The sequence below is a fragment of the Phalacrocorax carbo genome, chromosome 11 (genome assembly GCF_963921805.1).
Source record: "Phalacrocorax carbo chromosome 11, bPhaCar2.1, whole genome shotgun sequence".
NCBI classification, from domain to species: domain Eukaryota; kingdom Metazoa; phylum Chordata; class Aves; order Suliformes; family Phalacrocoracidae; genus Phalacrocorax; species Phalacrocorax carbo.
In genome coordinates, this window is record NC_087523.1 from 2,413,252 (window position 1) to 2,432,943 (window position 19,692).

The window sequence follows — 19,692 nt, forward strand, 5'->3', positions numbered from 1 at the left end:
CGGGAGCAGAGCTGCGCTAGTTTCCACGACCAGGCAGCAGAATTCCCTACCGCCCAGAAGCCACCCTCTGCTCCTTTCCTCTGCACAGCTTCATACGACAGCTGAGGGCAGCTACTCCTACAGTCACTTCTCACTCCCCGGTTCTTAGTGCAGAAGGCCTGCTCGCTGTTTTACTTCCAGCTGTACCATCAGTGTTACATTCCAGGAAAACCAGAAGGGTCCCATACATAGTCTAGCTCTCTGAGCAACCACTCACAGAAATTCCACTGCAGCGCTCTCCTAGCTCTGCACCTAAAGCACTGCAAAGCTCATGGGTAAATGCTGAAAGGTGTTACAATAAGCTGATTAACACTCTGCTGCCTTTGTCCATTATGATATGCTAAAAAGACTTCTCATCACACTGCCATAAATACGCTGAGGAAAGTGTACCTTTAATTACCAGCCTCATCAACACTAATATTCAAATGGACGAATCACAGAAGGCATCCTTCCTTTGCTACACCACAACTGCCAGCTACTGCCCATGTGCCGGGAACTCCGCTCAATTTACATCACTAAGCACCTCTGAGAATTGCCTGCTGAGGGATCAAGTCTGAAGCCAGATGTCTTTTCTTCCCTCTGTTCCCCAAGTTTGTTTTGCATCTGAAAGCATTCCCACAGCAACCGGAGGAGGGAATTCGACTTCACAAGCTGAAAAAGAGGTGAGGGTAAGAGGGGTAAGAGCACTGCATGCTGCCCCAGGCCCATAACCATCGCTTCCCCGACATGGGCCATGGGCCATAACCCAGCGTACTGCGCTCTTGCCTTTCAGTGCCATGAAGTCACACAAACGCCAAAGTTTTAGAGAAACATTTATTATAGGGTTGCAGAATTTATGCCAATATAAAGTCCCTTAATAAAACTCTCAGGTTCATCAACTGCAGGACACTAACTCTTCAGTATCTTTATACTGCAGCTTTCAAAAGAGAGGAACAATGCTCTGACTGCAGCAGTAACGTTACTTGCTCATAAAAAGTTGATCTAAAAAGTTTATATAAGCCAGAGTAGTTTAAGTTTACAACTACAGTCACATTCACAAGTGAGCTATACCAGAACAGATTCTTGAAATAGGCAGTTACAGGATAAACCAATTCATAACCAAAAATACTGACAAGCTTTAAGAGCAACTCTATCTGGATCTAACAACCAAATACCACAAAACCAAACAAAAGGTAGAAGAATTAAATGTAAGCTCGGGGAAGGTTCCAAATATACATACGAATTCAATACAGTAATTGCACAAAATGAAAGAGAGTAGTGTTAAAGGTTTATGATCACTGAGGTTGGATTTTACATGCTTCACACATGGTAGTTAAAACAAAGCTTTAATGATACGCATCAGAAAGTTTTTTAGCTGGGATACGGAGTGCAGAGCTATTCTACAGAAGTACACAAGATGTGCAAACCACAGACTAATATTAATCATTCTGTGAAAGTTAAGGTGAATAGAATTGGTTCCAGCCAAGGAATTGGTTAACTTTTTTATATATATAGATTTTTCTGCCATTCCCAGATTACACTAACTCAAACACATTCAACAGATAAACTGATATTAACCTTCTAAAAAAGGAAAACCAACCTTACTCAAACTTAAGTTTTACATGAGACAACTAAAAAGTTATACCAAGGATCAAAAGAAAGCTGAAATGGTGACTTTGTCTTTTGAAATACAAGCAATACACAGAAAATGCATAAGGCTTTTGATTATCACTGCACATTTTAAGAAGTCGATGTCTAATGCTCAGACTTCTCAATGAAGGTGTGAACTAGTCACCTCCCATCCAACACCTTTCACTGTTGACAGATCTTTGTTTCAACAACGAAAGAGTTTTCAAAGTGTCTGATTGAATGGCAGTTCTCCACTGAACGTTTCTGCAGACCTGGGGACGAGAGAAGACGAGAGCCTAAGTAAAGCAGACCTAGAACTCAGCAGCAAGTATTTGCAAGTTTTGTATCATCACGAACAGCAGCAAGATACAATCATTCAGTACAGAGTGTTTCTACAGCCACTAATTACCACCAGAGCTTAATACCCGTTTGTTTCCTATCAGAAAGCCTCCCTCATTTTCAGAATGGTAACAACAAGAGAGGGGCCCACACACAACACAGGACAAAGCAAGCAAGCGCTTTTTTTTAGTATCCTGCCACCATTTTAGTGACAGAAGAGACAACACTAAATAGATCGTTTATGGCAAAGTGTCTCATAGCCCTTCCTAACCACACAGAAAAGGAAAAGCAGATTGAAGTTACAGGAAAGAGTTTAGAAACTCAGAAAGGGTGCAGAAAAAACGCCTCTACTTCCTTATCAGCGCTTCCCCCCCATCCAGTATGTCTTAACAGTGTGTTTCTCTAGAGCAGTCTTCACTCTGACAAGCGCCCTCTAAGGATCTGCCACTCAGCTGATGACCTGAAGTTTTTCCTGACACTACTGAAGTGATTTTCTCTATTTTGGGACATGCCAGCATTGGGCCTGACACAGGCAGTGTACCTGTATCAGCTGTGAATCTTTACTAGGAGACAAGAATATACTAGTCCTGCCATCAAAGACAAGCTGTTCAGCTAAAGCGCTTCAGTATACAACAGTTAGAGAAGGAAGATTTGTAGCTTGTTTAATAAGAAGAGAATTGTTCAGAGTAAGCAAGAGAAGCTATCCATTGACACCTAGAAGCACTAGCTCTTAAACCAAACCCAGCAGGACACTGCTTCAGATTATAAACACTTAAAATATAGGCTGTCCTTCAATTCACCTCGATTTTAACGCCTGTATAAGCCAAGACGTTTCCAACGGCTATCCAGCTGGGTATGTAACTGAACAGTTAGGATAACCTGTCCTGTTTCTCACATGCATTCAGTAACAACTCCAGGGAACTGCTGCAGACCCTGAGGTCATTCAACCTAACTGATGAACCCATGAACTCTACAAAATCTGGGAGCCGATGCAGCACCAGCTAAGCAAGAAGACTTCTCCACAGAAGTCACAGGAGATTATCCATTTTAGTCTAATTATTTACATGTGCATGGCTTGTACACACTAGAAGAAAGGTGCACTCGAAATCTGATCTGGAAGGCAAGACAAGCCCTGAACAGTTTTCTCCTCAGCAGCAGCCTTCCATTTGCCTAGGTTTCCTGTCCCACTCCCTGCCAAGGGCAAACAAGTTTAGTTACAGAACAGAAACTCTAACTACACTTACTAGAATCCTTTTTGTGGAGGTATTCTGTAGAAGCCTTTTACTATGCAGCGACGATGTCAACAACACACTATAGCAAGACGATTTAGGAAAACAGACACACTCTTTGCAGTATTGTCTGCAACTACAGTCTTTCAGTCACAGCAGCAGTCAGTTTAGACTTGTTCCCAAAAGCATCTTCACAACAGCTACTGTTCCTTCATGTGCCTGACTGTTAGCTGCACAGGACTAGTTCTTTGCTCCCACATACAGAGCCTTCCACCTAGTAACAAGATGTAGTCTCCAGCAAAGAGCAGATGCTGCAAAGCGGTAACTGGGCTGAGGAAACTCTTGCCAAAGAGCTTGGTGGAAAAACCAGAGCAGAGAGTTCTGACAAACCAAACATTTGCATTCTGAAAGGCTGTAACTGACAAAGGATTAGTTCACTATGTGTTTGGTGAGAGCAGCAAAGTATGAAATGCTTTGAGGACAAGAGCGAACTAAAATTCACAGCATCAGATTTCTGTGCTCCAGGCCTCCTATACTGCATGTCAAACCACAGACACCCCAAATTCAAGTCTTTTCAGAGAATGGCAGAGGGGTGGCACAAGGAGACAGGCAATAAAGAAACAGAGCTCAGAAGTTCCTATGGAGTGCTCTTCCTCTTTTAAAGAGGAAGCCTGGGATGTCCGGAGCTAAGTGTTAAATTTTTTTTTTTTAAACCACACCAGAGCAAGTGAACCAGAAGATAATGCTTTACCTTGGTGCTCCTCTTAGTTTTAGATAGGTGCAGCTTAGTCTGTCACTGCCCTACAGAGACTCATGTTATCAGATGGATTATATGAATTTTGGGGCCAAACTTACTTAAAACTTCAACCAGAAGATGGAACAGAAATTTTGGTTGAGCATGTAACTTCTAATTCCATAACTGAAACTCTTTCTCTCACCATGTACAAACAAAGCTTCAGATACATACTTGAAAGTAAGGGAAAATACCTATCAGTTCTATGAGCAGTCTCAGCTCCTGTTGAACACTCACAGATTTCCAAGTCTAAAAACTCCGAAGGTTTAAGTATTTACCCTTTCCCTACTCACACAATAGATTTTTTTTTCACTGAAGGGAACTTACCCGATATTTGGTCTCTGCGCTGAAGTCTGAACGTCTCTTTTCCAACACAAAGCTGGTAGATGAAGATACCCAAATCAGACACATTATCTATCTCCTCTGTAACGACCATTTCTTCACGGACTAGGTAGGTCTGAGGCAAGTAAGACCCAGTCTAGAAGAGGAAAAAAACCCCTTGAGATACAGTATTCTGCTAGCAATGGACAAACATCACTACATTTTACCCTCCACGTTGGAAGGGCTTCAAGCACTAGATTTCAGCTTTCCTTCTTTTTAATACTAAGATGTGCTAGTTTTGAACATACCAAAGCATACCAAAGAAGTTAAAAACTGATAAAGGCTATTTCAAACAGTTGCAGTTACATCCAAACAAAGTGCAGTTAACCTTAACATTGCTCATCTCACATGAAGCAGACACAAACAGAACCTGTTCAAGCTTATTTGTATGCGACAAAGTTTGCAATTAAAAGGGGAGGAAAAAGTATTACAAAAGCGTCCATGTTTGAGGCAATGTATTTCTAATACCAAAAAAGCACTGCGACCTACGAAAGTTAAGTCTCTGCCACAAGATCACAGCACTATTGAAATGACTCGCCACCCCTCATGACCAACTCCTAAAAATAGGAGCCAGAAGACACACTTAAAACTCGTCTTCATGAAGCTGAAGAAAATAAAACTAGATAAGCTAGATCAGGTGGTCTTTTAGCACTAGGTGGAGAAGAGTCAGTGACTTTTCTTGAAAAGTACATTTGACACACGATAGCTCAGTGTTACGTTTCATTTCAAAGTAGCAGCAAGCTCTATCAACTTGACCCATAAGTAAGTCTTGGAAAAACACCAGTTTTAGTCACTGAGGAGTCAAAGTGCTCGCGGTGAGCTCATAACTACAGCGCCAATAGAACAGAAGAACAAGTTAGCATTGTTCTTTTCATTAAAACCCTCATGGGGCAAGTGAGCTTTCCGGAAGCAACTTTCAGGTTTAGGCTTTCAATAATATTTGCGGCTTATCAAATTCCTTTATAATAGCTAAATTTAACCTTATTTGCTAGTTGCTTTCAGCTTTCATAAAGCTAGGTATTAATAAGAGCATTAAGTGTGAATCTACTCAACATAATATACACTGACAGCTGGCCTTAACTTCAGTACAGTGACTGAGCCGGGGGATTATGTACTTTGATGGCAGGAGGGCTGTTCTAGCAAGAGACTGTAGTTCAGGAGCAACACCCAGCATTCTCATCAAGAGGGATCTTGTCAGCATAACTAAACAGGAAAGTTTCCACATACCGCTAGCTTTGCGAAGAGATCCATCAAGTTTCTTGGCGGCATCACTATGGAGGTGTTCAGTGGAATCACATAGCATTTACCCAGTTGCAAGTCAAGATATGCTGTCAAAAGCTATTTTAAAAACAAGCTTTCAATTAATTAAGCATGACCTTTGATTATTAGGACACAGTTCTACAAGGACTAAGGAGGAAGCTCAAAAAGCTGAAGATCATGCACAGCTAGTATCAACAAGATGCATTCGGGAACTGTCTGGTGTAAGAACTTAGCCAGCACCACTTTTGCTAACAAAGCAGTTATAGCTACTGTTTACAACAGCACTTTTGTAGAGAAGTGAGAGCTGACTAGAAACTGCGTTTATACCATAATTCCACATGAGTACAGCCTGTATTAATAGAGGAAAAGTGTTTGGAGAACACTCATAACTGACGAAGTCCAATTAAGCACAGTGCAAACAAAAAGGTTTTCCAAGTGCTGATAAGCAATCACTCCCTGTAAATAGTTCTTCAGAAGAAGTATTAAGCCTCTAGAAAGTCACATCAGCTTCACCCCTGACTGCAAGAACTGCAGAGACTAAAGTTATCAACATATCTACTTGTTTTATTATGACTTTGCATAGCACTTAGCCAGAATCAACCCAAGAATTTCAGCTGCCTGAATCCTTTAAGTTATAGCCAAGATTCTGTCAAGACTCCACAGATAAAAGCTGTGAACAGTGCGAGTGCAGGTAGCACAGCTTGCCTGCGTGGTATTCTACGCTCCTGTTAAAGGCGGCATGTACAGAGGTCAGTTAGAGTGTCTTTACCGTGATTATATCTGTGTTGCCAAGGTTTGATTTACAAACAACCTACAAGAGCTTTTACCACTAAGGGTAACTGTTAATACTATTGATGCAACTTTAATTAAAAAGTCAAATTAAAACCATCCTCTCATCTTTGCTGTAGAGAAGTTACATGCAACTAACACAGCACTTTCAAGTTACAGGTTTCATCCACTTGAGGTGATTTTTCAATTCACTTATCTGAGGCCCACTCTTGTTTGGAATTCTACATTTTGCTGGAACACAGTCTGGCAGAATTTTAGACCGAGCCCACAGCTTCCTCATTTTTTTAACTCACATTTACAATGTTCTCCTACCCTCATTTCATTTACGTAGGATTCTTCACCAAATAGCAAGCGTCGCTTCCAGACATCCTATGGGCAATGATATTTAAAGTTGCATAGCACCGAGACGCATTGCTTTCAGAAACAATCCAGTCAGAGTCCCTGTGGGTATGAACTCCTCCAACATTCCTGTGACACTCCTCCCTCGCAGAAGTCCACTATTACAGAGTTAGAAGGATCAGATTTCCCACACTTAAATCCATCCCAAGAGAAGCGTGCATTGACAGTAAGCTTTAAAGGTCTCAAGAATGAAAGCCCTGGAGCTGTTACCATTATTATCCACTCCACAGTCTCCCACTGAGCAAGACGACTAGTTATTTCTTATCACTTCCCATATACTCACCCTGTCAAAGTCATGAACGATTGCTGCTGGATCACTGTCCGAGAACTTTGGAACGGGCACATCAATGATGGCTATGTTATCATCTTCTCGAATGTCAGCCTCTTCAGCAATAGGGAGGAAATAAGGTTCTGCTGCACGATCACGATTTTCATTTTCAAAGTAACACATTTCACCACGGTACACCTTGTGCTGAAAGTAAGAGCAAGGCTAGTTATTTTCACAGTGAACGTTGTTTTAAAATTTTATTTCTAACACTTATGCTATGACGAGGCACAGGTCTGTCACACTTGGAACTTTTATAAAGGACATAGTAGCCTTCATGTCCCAGTTACTGAAGGTTTTCTATTACAGTGGTAATCCATTTATAATTACACTTTTTTAATTCAGTGATGCTTAAATTAAAAAAATAACTTTCACGTTACCTTAGGCATGAAGTACTTGTAGATGCAGGCTCCACCAACAACCACTCCTGCCAAGATGAACGCTAGACCCAGCAGAGTCAATAGACATCTTCCAGAGGAGTTTTCACTTCCATGTGTGGCAACTTCTGGATCCTTTAAATAAAGAGGGATGAGAATTCAGAAAGTACACCTGCTCTGAATGCAAAGTAAGCTGTTATCTACTGCTTCTCTTTGACCTACCACGTTCTACTTCTTCTAGGTGTGCAGTGAGAATTTTAATTCAAGCATCATATAATAAGAAAACACACAAAATACTATTGTAACATATTAAAACCCATTTTCAAATGGCACTGAAAGAGGATATTTTCTTAATTAGTTTCTGGGTAAAGGTTTGTCTAGAAAGCATCCTCTATTTGAGCTGTAAGAAACTGGAATAACTGTAACAAAAGATAAGAGAGCTGCAACTGCAATATAGTACAAGGAGACAAAGATTTGTAGAGTAAGGTCATTTTAAGGTACACAGTGTTTTCAGGCCTCTTCCCAAAAGTCTATTTCCTATCCTCCTCTTGACACCAGATGGATTAAGGTAACATTACTTTTCCTTACATAGTTGGACTAACAGTAAAGGCTAAGGGCAACTTTGCCTATTAGCTGGAGAACAGACATCTGACACAAATCACATTCAAATTTTAGAGCTTGTAACATGCACAAGTCCACCGTGAAAGAGAAACACTCATCAGCTTAAATGCAGCTTCAAATTATGCCAAATAAAAATAAGTCCCTATGGCACATCCTACCCCGCAGCTTCAAAATACCCCATCTTCCACCCAAGTGCCAGGGAACTTCTGTTTCCAGCAGCCTGAAACTTATCTTTAGTTCAGTGACTTGGTTGTTTTCCCCTCTGCAGCGTTCTCTCAAACAGAAGGTGACTGCATCCAGAAGAAACCGCTATCACCATCACATAACGTGATGATGAGTTGTGCAATACTGATCGCACAATAAGTGGTCGTGTCCAAATGGCACGTTTAACACTCAGGAGTTCTTTCAGTGCCTTCCTAGACTTCCAGGCGAAAGGCTCACACAAGCCAACTTGGGAGGAGAATGGCAAAAGTACTGTCACAGAATGGCGGGGCCTGGAAGGGGCCTCTGGAGCTCATCCCATCCCACCCCTGCTTGAGCAGGCATCCCCAGAGCAGGGGCACAGGGCCGCGTCCAGGCGGGGGGTGAATGTCTCCAGGCAAGGGACTCCACAACCTCTCTGGGCAGCCTGTGCCCCTCCTCTGGCACCCACACAGGGAAGGGGTTTCTCCTCAAGTCAAATACCAAGCAATCAGAAGAGACATTCCCTTTGGGCAAACACGCACTGGTTTTGGGTCTTTTTGGAAAAAAAAAAGCCAAACCCAAATATTTAGATAATCTATATATTTGGTCACGTATGTCCCTTTAATGATTCATGACTCTGGTATTTAGCAGCTCACTTTCAAGACCTGCTCTTTCCACTGGCCAGGAAGAAAAAGTGGATTTCACAGCAAAAGATCTTTTCCTTCACATTGTTCCTAGAGTCAGTAGCTAGATTCAGCACAGCAGCTTCCAGGGCCTTTCTTGATTTGGGTCCTGCTATTTGCACTCCTGTAGAACACAATATATTTAAGTGACCTGTGATCAGGACAAGCCACAGTATTACTACAAAGGCTGCACATATTTCCATGCTCAGCAAAATACAGCAGTGTAAAAGTCAACCACATCAGCTATGCAAGCACTGAAACAAAAAACAAGCTGTTTTGTGGAAGTCAATACTCCTACATTCCACTCTCGCATCCTCCAAACAGAAAAACGTTGGTTCAGCAAGACATAAGCTGCCGCAATTGGCTAGTTAAGCACTTGTCAAAAAAACCCAAACAACCCAACTAGTTTCAAGTCGGAATTATGCCACATTTATACACCATTATGCAAAAACCATCTTTCAGAGTTAACTGGCTTTTAACATCAAGACTAATTCTGTTCTCTTCATATTCTGCCACCTTCACCTACACCTTTCAGTAACTTATTCATCTAGCCTATCATTACTTGAACACAACAGTCGGCAGCAGGTTTTGGTGCCACAGACATCCTAGGGCTTGGCTGATGTTGACATGTAATTAGCTACACTTGCACTGCACATACTTCAAACAAAGCAAAGGTATTTATCATTTAAGAAGCAATGTAAGCAGCCTGAATCAAAGAACACAGAGCCGATGAGCGAACACAATAGCAAGGCTTCGTTCCAGTAGGTTACAAAGCCTCTGCTCAAAAATAGTAAGTCATAAAAACCTACAAAGAAAACGCAGTTCTAAGGTGCGCAGTAAAAAGCAAAGCAAACTAGGAGTAAGAGAGGAGAGGAAAAATCACTTGCGTTAACATCTGCAGCTAGCTCATGAGACGCTGTTGACAGCTCCAAAGAATCTGCAGGGAGATTATTCTGCAAGCTCAAGTGTTTCGTGCAGATATTCTAGGGCACTTCTATTGTGCTGTTTCAGGCAACATTAGCCATTAAGCTTGTTTGCCCTGCGCAAACATTCCAGCAAAAGGAGACATTAACGAGCACTAGAACAAGTTTGTCTTGGAGTAAAACTGTGAACTTGATGTTTACATGCACCCCTAAGCCCTGAAGTCAGACTGAAGAGTTGTTAAAAGTCATGCGCAAACACAGAGACTACTGTGACAGGTATAACAAAACAGCACAAGTAGCTTCTAAATTGAGAGGAGCTGCTATCATGAGAAGAGAGGGTGTGTTTATTAGAACTATTATGCTCAGAGCTTGCATGGTACAGAGCCAGTAAAAATATGCGTAACAAGCTGCCTCAGGAGTAGCTGATGAGTTTGTCCTACAAGAAACTGGCGAAACTAATGACATTTTCAAAATTTAAGTTAGTCCTTTATCTACACTGTTTCACAGCCTTCTCCCCCTCCTCTTGACCCAGTGATTCAGTGCTACTGTATTAATTGTGCACACCTACAACTCCAAAGTTCCCACTGAGCAACACCACCACCCTGCACCCCTTCTCCTTTCAAAGGGAGGCTATTTCAGGAGGGGCAGCAGCTCTGTAGGCAGGAAGGCAAGCTGCTTTCCTGATTATGGCTTGGGATGGGGGGGGAATAAAGACACTAAAGTCCAAGTCTACAGGTATCTGCGGTGTTTTTTTTTTTTTCCCCCTAATAGTCCCACTCCCTGATTGCAAATAAACTCGGGCCATGCCATGTTCCTCCTCTACAGCTACTGATTTATTTACCTAGACACGGGTCATCTTCACCTGACGGAACACACCAGCAGCTGAGTAAGACATCTTCAAAACAAAGTCTCCCAGAGATTTGGAAAGTTCAGTTCAAGTCAGCAACACGGCAACTCGTTAGGAAGGAAAAGCCAACCACAGACTACTTGCCTGGGTTTCTATTTAAAACCCTTTATGGCAGGTTTCTTAATTTAAGCTAGACATACCAGCAGCCCAGACACCTCACCACAGCGCCGCGCTCCAACTCGCTGCCTACGAGGGCTTCGGAGCAGCAGCGAGGGGAGGACGAGCCCTAACCCACTTATTTTTTTTTTTCCTCCTTGGAAAACACTGCTGCAAACCTGCTCCTTCCCCGGGGCGGGGGAAAACCTGGGGACGGCGCTTTTCCTGGGTCTTTCCGCGGGCTGGCCGGGAGGGAGCGGAGCCCGGCAGGGCGCAGGGTTCACCCGCCTGCGAGGCTGCCAAGGTTTAAAGCCCCGTCAGGAAGCACGGCCCTGGCACCGGCCCAGCTCCGAGATAAACAGCCGGGCCGGAGCTGTCCCGGGTTTGTCACGGTGTTTGGCACCGCCCGGGTCCTCCCGAGCGACAACCGGGCTGGGAGAACAGCTGCGGTGAAGGAACCGCAAACCGCTGCGGCCCCGGCCCCGCACCGCCCGGCAGCCTCCCAAGGCGAGAGACACCCTCCCACACAGGCACCCCCACACGCCCAGCCCCACGCTGGAAGGGTGCCCCAGCGCTGCAGAGAGCCGCGGGCTGCCCTCCCCCGGCCCGCTGCCTGCCCTCCCCCGGCCCGCTGCCTGCCTGCGAGAAGATGGCGGCGGCTCCTACCTCCTCCTACCCCCCCTCCCCTTCGGCCCCGCTCCTCCCGCCGCCACCCGACCGCGGAAAAACCCCGCTCTCCGCACCTTATCGGCCACCAGCGCCTCGGCCGCCTCCTTCTTCGGCTCGTCCTTGTGGGCGAAGGGGGAGTTAAAGGCGATCTTCACCATGGCGCCGCTGCTGCGTTCCGCCGCCTCCCCGCTGAAGAGACTCCGGGCGGAGGGGTGGGGCGAACTGACCCGGCCACGCCCCCTCCCCGCCGCCACGCCCCACCCCGCCGAGCTCCGCCTCTCGGGAGGGTGCGGGAGGCGCGCCCCCTGCCTGCCGGGCGGTTCACAATGGGGAGGCGGGAGGGCGGGAAGATGGCGGCTGGTGCCGTCGCCCTGACCCCGGGAAGCTGCAAACCCGGGCGGCGCCCCCCGTGCTGAGAGGTTGAGCACAGCAGTGGCAGGGTGCTGGCATCCCACCTCAGCCCGGCAAACCTACTTCCTCTCAGAAAGTGGTGATGAATTAGCAATTTAATGATGCCCAGGCGCCATTACAGCGGGCCGAGTACCTCATCCCAAAAAGGCAGATGTGCCATAAACTCCTCGGGGCTGACCGAAACGTCCTTTTCTCTTCACCATCCTCATTGCTGAGGTTGAGCCTGCTGCACCAGCCCCTCATGCAGGCCTTTATTCTCATGGAGGTTTCTAGAAACACCATGTCCCTGCCTGTTAGGGGGTTACACAGCTCCATGCCTGCACGGGGTGCTTCACGGGCAAGTCTGGCATGGACCAAACTCCTCCATTAAAAGGCCCGCATCCTAAAACCAGCCTGAAATCTGGGAGAGGCTGGCGGCGGTGTGGGGCGGGCGAGGCGGCGAGGGGGGAACCGCGGGCGGCGGCGGCCCTTGCACGTTTTGCAGCCTGCCCCCACAGCAACCCTTTCGGTTCCTTCTAGCTTCGCCCACTGCTCACTCAGACGATGAAATGCACGTCTAGTGCTCTGTGTGTTACGCTGGAGAGAAGGAGGCGTCTCTGGGCCACATTCAGTGCGGCACAGGGACGGGGATATTTTTAGTCAAGCTGCCTCCCTTCTCTTGTGAAATACAGCCTGAGGGATCTTTAACAGCCAAGGAGACAGACAAGGCATCACCATTCATTTAATGCCTCCAAAGGGGCAGAAGAAGAAAAGGCTTCATGTATTCGACTGCCTGAAATAATCTTCTCCTTCATATGGATGAAAGTCTGTGTCCCTCTCACTGGAATTTGGCTTTACAGCCCTAGAAAAAGATCCGGTTTGACTCTGGTGCCTACACCATTGAACTCTTCTTCACAGACAGCTGTAATTAAACTGAACTGAACACCATGCAAATATCGCAATAAGTAATTCTTCCAAGCGTACGCAAAATGCAGCGTGTATTCCAGCATTCACAGCATGTTCCTGTTATTCTACAGATGCAGTACCACTGTTATTTCCTCTCAAGATCATGTGTTTGATATTGCTTTCTTTCATGTTAATAAGAATTTTGACTTTGACTTCAGTCAGAGAAGAACAAAGTCTCTATGTCTATTTAACCTGGCTTTGTCTAGTAACAGAAAACACTTTTACCTCATTTTGCCAGGAAAACAGTGAAAAAATTTATTCTCATACTTCCTAGCTTTAGGATGTTAGGAATAAGTTAAGCTATACTCTCATCAAAGTCCCTGAAACACAGATTTAAAAGCAGAATGAGTAAGTTTGCTATATGGCTGTAGCAATATCTGTATTCTACAACCTGGCAGTTTATAAATTATATGAATAACTTTCAGTATCTTAATCTAGTTTAATTACTTCATGGTTAAACAAATTGACTTTATCTTGCAATTACCCAGCACTTTTACTTGAAAAAGAACACAGAAATAAGAGTGAAATAGACCCTTGCTCTTTATCAAGACTAGCATCTGTACATCCCGGCTTGCTCACTGTCATGTTCTGTGATCGGTTGCGAGGGACGCACACACTTTGAAATATTGTGCACAGACAAAAATTTAAAAATATACTTTTTTTTGACATTTGCCTGCAGTCTCTGGATTTGCAAAACTGGAACTCTCATAAGCTTTGTAATGATTTTTTTTTGTGCATTTCTCTGTAGCATCTGTTACAATCACCAAAACATATTTAAAACGTGCAGTGTCCAGGAGAAAGAAATTCCAGTATCATCAAGCAATTTTTCCTCTCCTTACACACCTGATAATAACAACTGTCCATTCAGTCAGTAACCACCCCTTCCAGATAAAGCTTCTCCTCCGAGAGTCTGACAGTATTTTTTAGAGCGGTTGTAATCTGAAGTACTAGGTCTGGGAAGACAAATTCCATCCTGAGGTGCATAGACATTAGAAAATTCATATATTTTTTTACCATCCTGAAATCATCAGGCCCTCGGACCGAATAAATATTAGAGATCTCCATGGGTGGCTCCACCACTTCACCTCTAAAATGCTTTTGCATCAGTCTCTTGGACCTGGCCCAGTTTTTATTTAGGCTTTTGCCACAAGCTGGCTGCAGTTTAGGCCTGGAAATCCCAAGACACCTGAACAAGTAATATCACCTATTCTTTTGAATTCCGTAATATTTCTGATTCTCCTTTCCACTAAAACACCCTGGGTTTAGTTTACTGGTATTTATCCTGAGATCATCTTTATCACCTTGAAAGGCAAGAGATTGTCCCCTTAATGATCCTTTTAATCCTTCTGGTGTTTGTAATGTTAAAGCAGCACTGCTTAAAAATGTAACAAATACAGGGACTAGATCGTCTTAGAGAGCAGAGGAATTTGGCCCAAAAGAAGGGTGAACTGGGGTGCCGTAGCGGCTGTGGTTCTGCTCCCTTGAAGCTTACTCACAAAGAGCAGCCAACTGTATTTCTTAAAAGAGACATTAGACACAAACACCTCCCTTTTCAGCGGCAGAGATGATGCAAGTAGCCCAGACAATCTAAGAATATTAAAGAGCAAGGTTTGTATGGTGAGGTAGTCTTTTTTACTGGACCAATCATTGGTTCAGCAGATAACGCCACTTGAAGCATCTCTTTGAGCAATCCTGCACAGCACTAACACTAATTTTTACTGTGAGGGAATTTTTTAGGTATTCTAATGAACTTAAGAAACACAAACTTCACAATACATTTGCCTTGACTCTATCTCCTTCTCATGTATGCCAGGAGAACACTTCCTCACCTCTTGGGAGAAATACGGTATTGTATTTGTCCTAGTTTGTAAAGTATTCTCCGGCTTTGAAGTAGAAGGTATTGCTTATGTGCACGATCCTCAGTCGCCTATGTTGTTCTAGTTCAAACAAAGCTACGATCAGGAGGGCTACAGGCTGGCAAGACATGTAAGCACACGCTTTACATTTCAACGGCCACTCACAGCTTAATGTTAAACGTGTGTTGAAGTTTTTTGTTAGATCTGAATCCATGTGCCTGGTTAAGCACCGAAGCGGGTATTTGCTTAGCCTGAGCTTGCCGCTCTCCCCGCACGTTGCACAAGTCCACAGGTAACGAGGGCTGTCCCCCGCACGGAGCTTTGTACCTGCACTGAGCATTGCACAGCTGAGCCCCAGCCCGGACCCGAGGCAGCACACGTAAAGAAACAATAATTAATACATGTAATTAGTAATAGTTTGCCATATACACTATACCTATCAGTTGTGGGGGTTTTTTATGAGTAGCATAACTAGTGAAAGAAGGGCAACAAAAGGCAAACAATAAGTACGTCACGAAGGACTGTTAAAAATGAAACCACAAACTTTCTCCCTTACGAAAGGGGGCCTTTCTCCCACTTTGACGTTTTATGTTTATCCAGATGTCTGAAGTTCTAATTTTTGCCTCCAGTCCTTTTCCATCTCTCTTCCTAAGGCTTCCTCCTTCATCACCTCCTCAGCCTGTTTTCCCTCACACTCTAGCTCTGATATTCCCTCTCTTCCTTCTCTAACCGGTGACCTTTGGACCTCTGCTGCCTTTCTACCTCTCTCTTGTTTATAAGGCTGTTGATAAGGGATCTATCTGTATTTCAGACTATGAAACTGAAATGCTGAGAGCTGCCAATACAAATGTTTGTAGAGGAAAGTTTTTCAAGCTAGGTTCAGATGAATTCGGGCCCTTGACTGAGGATCTCTGTCTCTGGATAGCGATTACTGTGTTTGCTCTGCTGACTTCCCTTACTGCCTGGCATGCTTTTCTTTGCTGCAGCGGTATTAGATTAATATCTGTGACAAAGAAAGCATACTTCTTTCTCACTTCTCTGATTTGCCTCTGATTCTGACTCACTTCTGATTGCCTTGTTACAAAATACTGTACCAGGAACATTAGTTAAATGGAAAATAGCCTATTTACATTCAGGGGAAAGCCATGAGCCTGTTTGCTCTGTAGTGACAAACCCTGGAAGCGATGAGCAGAAAAGTGAGCCCGAAGGAGGCAGAGACGAAGAGGTGATTACCAATCAAGCAGCAACGTCAAGAGCACATCCTCTAATGACTGTGCTCAGACCCATGCCGAAGAGGACTCGCTGCACACAGAGCCATTGCCTCACAGACAGAATTCCACAAGAAATTCCAGTCCTCCAGAAAATCTGCCGAGCAAGCAGCACGCCCAGAGGGATCAGCAACCCCAAACGATTAAAGGGCCAAATCCGCCTCCGGTGTAACTGCAGTGAGGCAAGCAGAATTACACCAGAGATATGTTAGGAACCCAGAGCCTTGGCAGGTCTGAAAAAGCATTGCTAAACACTGCTATTAGAGGAAGAACAATAAACACTCAAAGCTCGAGCTATTTCCTACTGAACTGACCCAATAGTAATTTTTGGACAGAGATTAATATTTACCTTGGCATTGAGGGGTGTCATCTCGGGTTTTCCCTTTTTCCTGTCAGGCACACTTCCCCCCAAAGCCACCCCGACGGACGGCATGCCCCAGCGATTCTCCCGCTGGCAAGGTGGGCCGGCTGAGGCTCAGGTCGCTCCAGTGCTCGCCGTGTTCGCCACCATGCTGCGAGTTCACCTGCCTGGGGCTGCCGTAGGCGAGGACCCCCAGACTGAGCAAGAACCATGGGCTTATCAGGGGCTGCTACTTATTAGACACCCTAAATGGGAAAGTGCTGGGGTTAACCCCACCCCTCCGTCCTTGGCATTTTCTCTGTGTCCTAATCTCTACTTGCTAGCAAGAGTCGCGGGGTGGTGTCTCAGCCAGCCTGCTGGAATGCAGCGCGGCAGCGGCGGAGCCCACACCTACGCCGGGCTGCCCGACGCGCCACAGACATTGCTGCAATGGCCAGCCTCTTATCAACGGCAGCAAAACAACCCAGCGCTGACCGAGCTTGTGACCACAGTTGTAGTTTGAACTTAGTTTAATGACGAGCGCGGGCACGGGTACAACTTGTTCGGCTGTGTTGCCCCAAACTGTGCTGAACTCAGCCTGTCCTTGCCTACAAATGCAGCTGAGCCCGAGCTGTACGTAGACTGTGGCTGTGTGAAGATGTTTCCAGATCAACAGAGCTGTGTTGGCAGAGATCCCTAACGTGCTGTCAAAACTGTGCTTCGACTGGTGTAGCTTGTTTGACTTGTTATGCGTGGGTTTACTTTGCGATGTGTTCATATGGCTGTGCACACAGGGGCAGCTCTTTTCTAGCTTAACGAAAATAGCACCTATAGAGCACTCCTAAACGGCACGGATGATTGCTGTGTAGGCACATCATCAGTTTAACATCGATTAAGTCTTCCAGTGAAGACGCAGTTCTCAAACAAGCCAAGGAAACAAGAGCTCTGGTTTGCTCTGACTGTTTACATCTGTGCCTCTTGCATGCACGTCACTTCCATATAAAGTAGCTCTATATCTGCTAATATGACATTAATAACGGATTTATAGCTAGACAGCGTTCCAGCTGGAGAGTTTTCTTATTTGCAAGGTGATGTAATTAGGCACCCAGTCTGAGCACTGCACTGAGAGGCTATAAAAGGTTTTGGAGCTGGGGTGAAAAAAATCACAGGTGAATCTTTCAAGGGCTTTAGCAGAGTTTTGTTAACCATTGGAGCTGCGGTTAGTGAAAAGCTATAGTGCAATTATAGAGGCACCTTTCCTGCAAATAACAACCTACTTTCTGTCACTTTTTTATCTAAAGAAGACTAGGTATATATGTTAGGTATCATAGCAATATCACAAATTTATAAGAACCTTAAAGAACAAAATATGTTATTGTATCACCTTACCGACCATCAATGCTGACAAAAATCACCCTCGTACTTGCCTCTGAGAAAGAACACAGCACCAATTTTTTGCAGCCAGTTTCACGGTGCTTTTGCTTTCTCTTACCTAATGAAAGAACGTGAACTTTCGAAAAAAAAGCACTTACAGAAAATGAACCTACCTTCACCCTCATCTACTACTATGGGCATTTTTTTAGAATACAGGTGTCCCTTTTCATCTGTGTGAAGTCTATACTGTCAAAAATAGAAATACCGCAGAACACCTGCCCTAACAGCAGCTTGGAGTACAAATATTGTCAGTTAAAGAGATTTGTTGCTTTTTTTCCTGCAGATTGTCAGAGAAGTTGTGCAACAGGGTGCAGATTTTCTGTTAAGGAGCCGAGCAGGTGATAGCGGTATGCTCTTACGGTATTTATCTGCGAGGAAAGGGACTGACAGCGCCGAGAGGCAAAGCCTCAGCAAAGTTGCGGTGTCTGCTTCTGGGTGAAGATGAAAGCTGGTTCTGTAAGATGCAGGCTGTCAAGCCCAGCCTGCATTTCCTCTTTGCAATGCAGCAAGGAAGCAGCCTGTGATCGTACACACACAAACACACACACACGAGTTTCCTCTTTACAGTGCAGAGAGGAAGAGACGTGATCACATACGTGCACTGTTGTACAGACACAAGCACAAACTAAGTTTAATTCATATATGAAATATTATGTTGTCCAAACAGATCCTTAAAAAAATGTTGATTTTTTTAATATATTGGTTTTGAGAAGATAGCTTTGATTTTACGGGAAAGGATATCTACTGTCTACCGTGTTTTTACAGACTACAGGTTTTACTGCAGAAGGTGTTTTCTGTTCATATGATAGATGCCACATCATGATATGGGAAATAACTTGTGGTACTTTATTTTCCTGTTCTAAGAAATCTCTTCACACTGAGGAGACACCTGGTGATGTTAGAAGTCTTTGATGGGACGCCATGTGATGTTATTTTTGAACGCGTTGGCTCTCTAGCAGACAGCAGAGTGAATAGCATTTGCATTTTGAAGGACTGGAATGAAGACATCCTGAAAAAATGGTAGTTTTCTTCTACTGCACTTCTGTATGAAGCTCCCCAGTTCAGAAAGAAGGTCTTTTTAAGGAAAGCAATTCAGGATACATTGAAATCTCACCAAGCTGATGTCAAAGACATGCGCATTGGCCTGAATTTAAGATCACAGAAACATGGGAATGTTTGTTGGAAGAGAACTCTTGTTTTTTCAGTCCAACCTCCCACTCGGAGTAGGACTATCTCCAACAGAAGTTTGGGTTTTTTGTGGCTGAATCTTGAAAAACACTAAGGATGGAGACTCCCCAGCCTGCCTGGGTAACCTAGACCAGTACGACACTGCCTTCCTCCTGAGTGGTTTTCCCTAATGTCTCCCAGGCCACAGTCTGTGGCTGTTACACCTTGTTTCTACCTTCTGGCACTGCTGCCAGGAGCTTGGTTCCGGCACATCTGTAACTGCCCTTCAGATAGTTGTGGGCAGCTCTTAGGTCACCCCTTGGCCTCCTCTTCTTCAGCCTAACAAGGCCAGCTCCACCAGCCTCCTGCTTTAGGTCAGGTGCTCTGGGGCCTTGATCATTTCGGTATCTCCTCACTGGCTCCTCTCCAGTGTCTCGGTCCTTCTTGAGCTGCAGGAGGGCCCTACGCCTCCTGCAGTAAAGCTGAATGCAGCCTCCAGGTCTCACTGGAGTAGAAGTGGGTAAGTTTGCCTCATCCTAATGGAACCCAGTACGTGGTTTGTCTTAAGATGAGAGCACGCTGTTGGCTCCTGTTCAGCCTGGCATCTGCTGTAATCCCCAGGTCCTTTCCAGCAGGGCTGCTCCTCACCC

The 19,692-nt window shown here is 44.7% G+C and overlaps 1 protein-coding gene across 1 annotated transcript; it reads right to left on the reverse strand.

Moving 5' to 3' along the window:
• Positions 1 to 838: 838 nt before the first annotated feature.
• Positions 839 to 11,852, reverse strand: ITM2A (integral membrane protein 2A). Its single transcript, XM_064462839.1, has 6 exons — positions 11,696 to 11,852; positions 7,543 to 7,674; positions 7,121 to 7,309; positions 5,617 to 5,727; positions 4,336 to 4,486; positions 839 to 1,919 (listed from the first exon to the last, which is right to left on the reverse strand). The coding sequence occupies exons 1-6, from the start codon at positions 11,777 to 11,779 to the stop codon at positions 1,831 to 1,833; spliced, it is 756 nt and encodes a 251-aa protein (XP_064318909.1). The 5' UTR covers positions 11,780 to 11,852; the 3' UTR covers positions 839 to 1,830.
• Between the last annotated feature and the right edge of the window lie 7,840 nt (positions 11,853 to 19,692).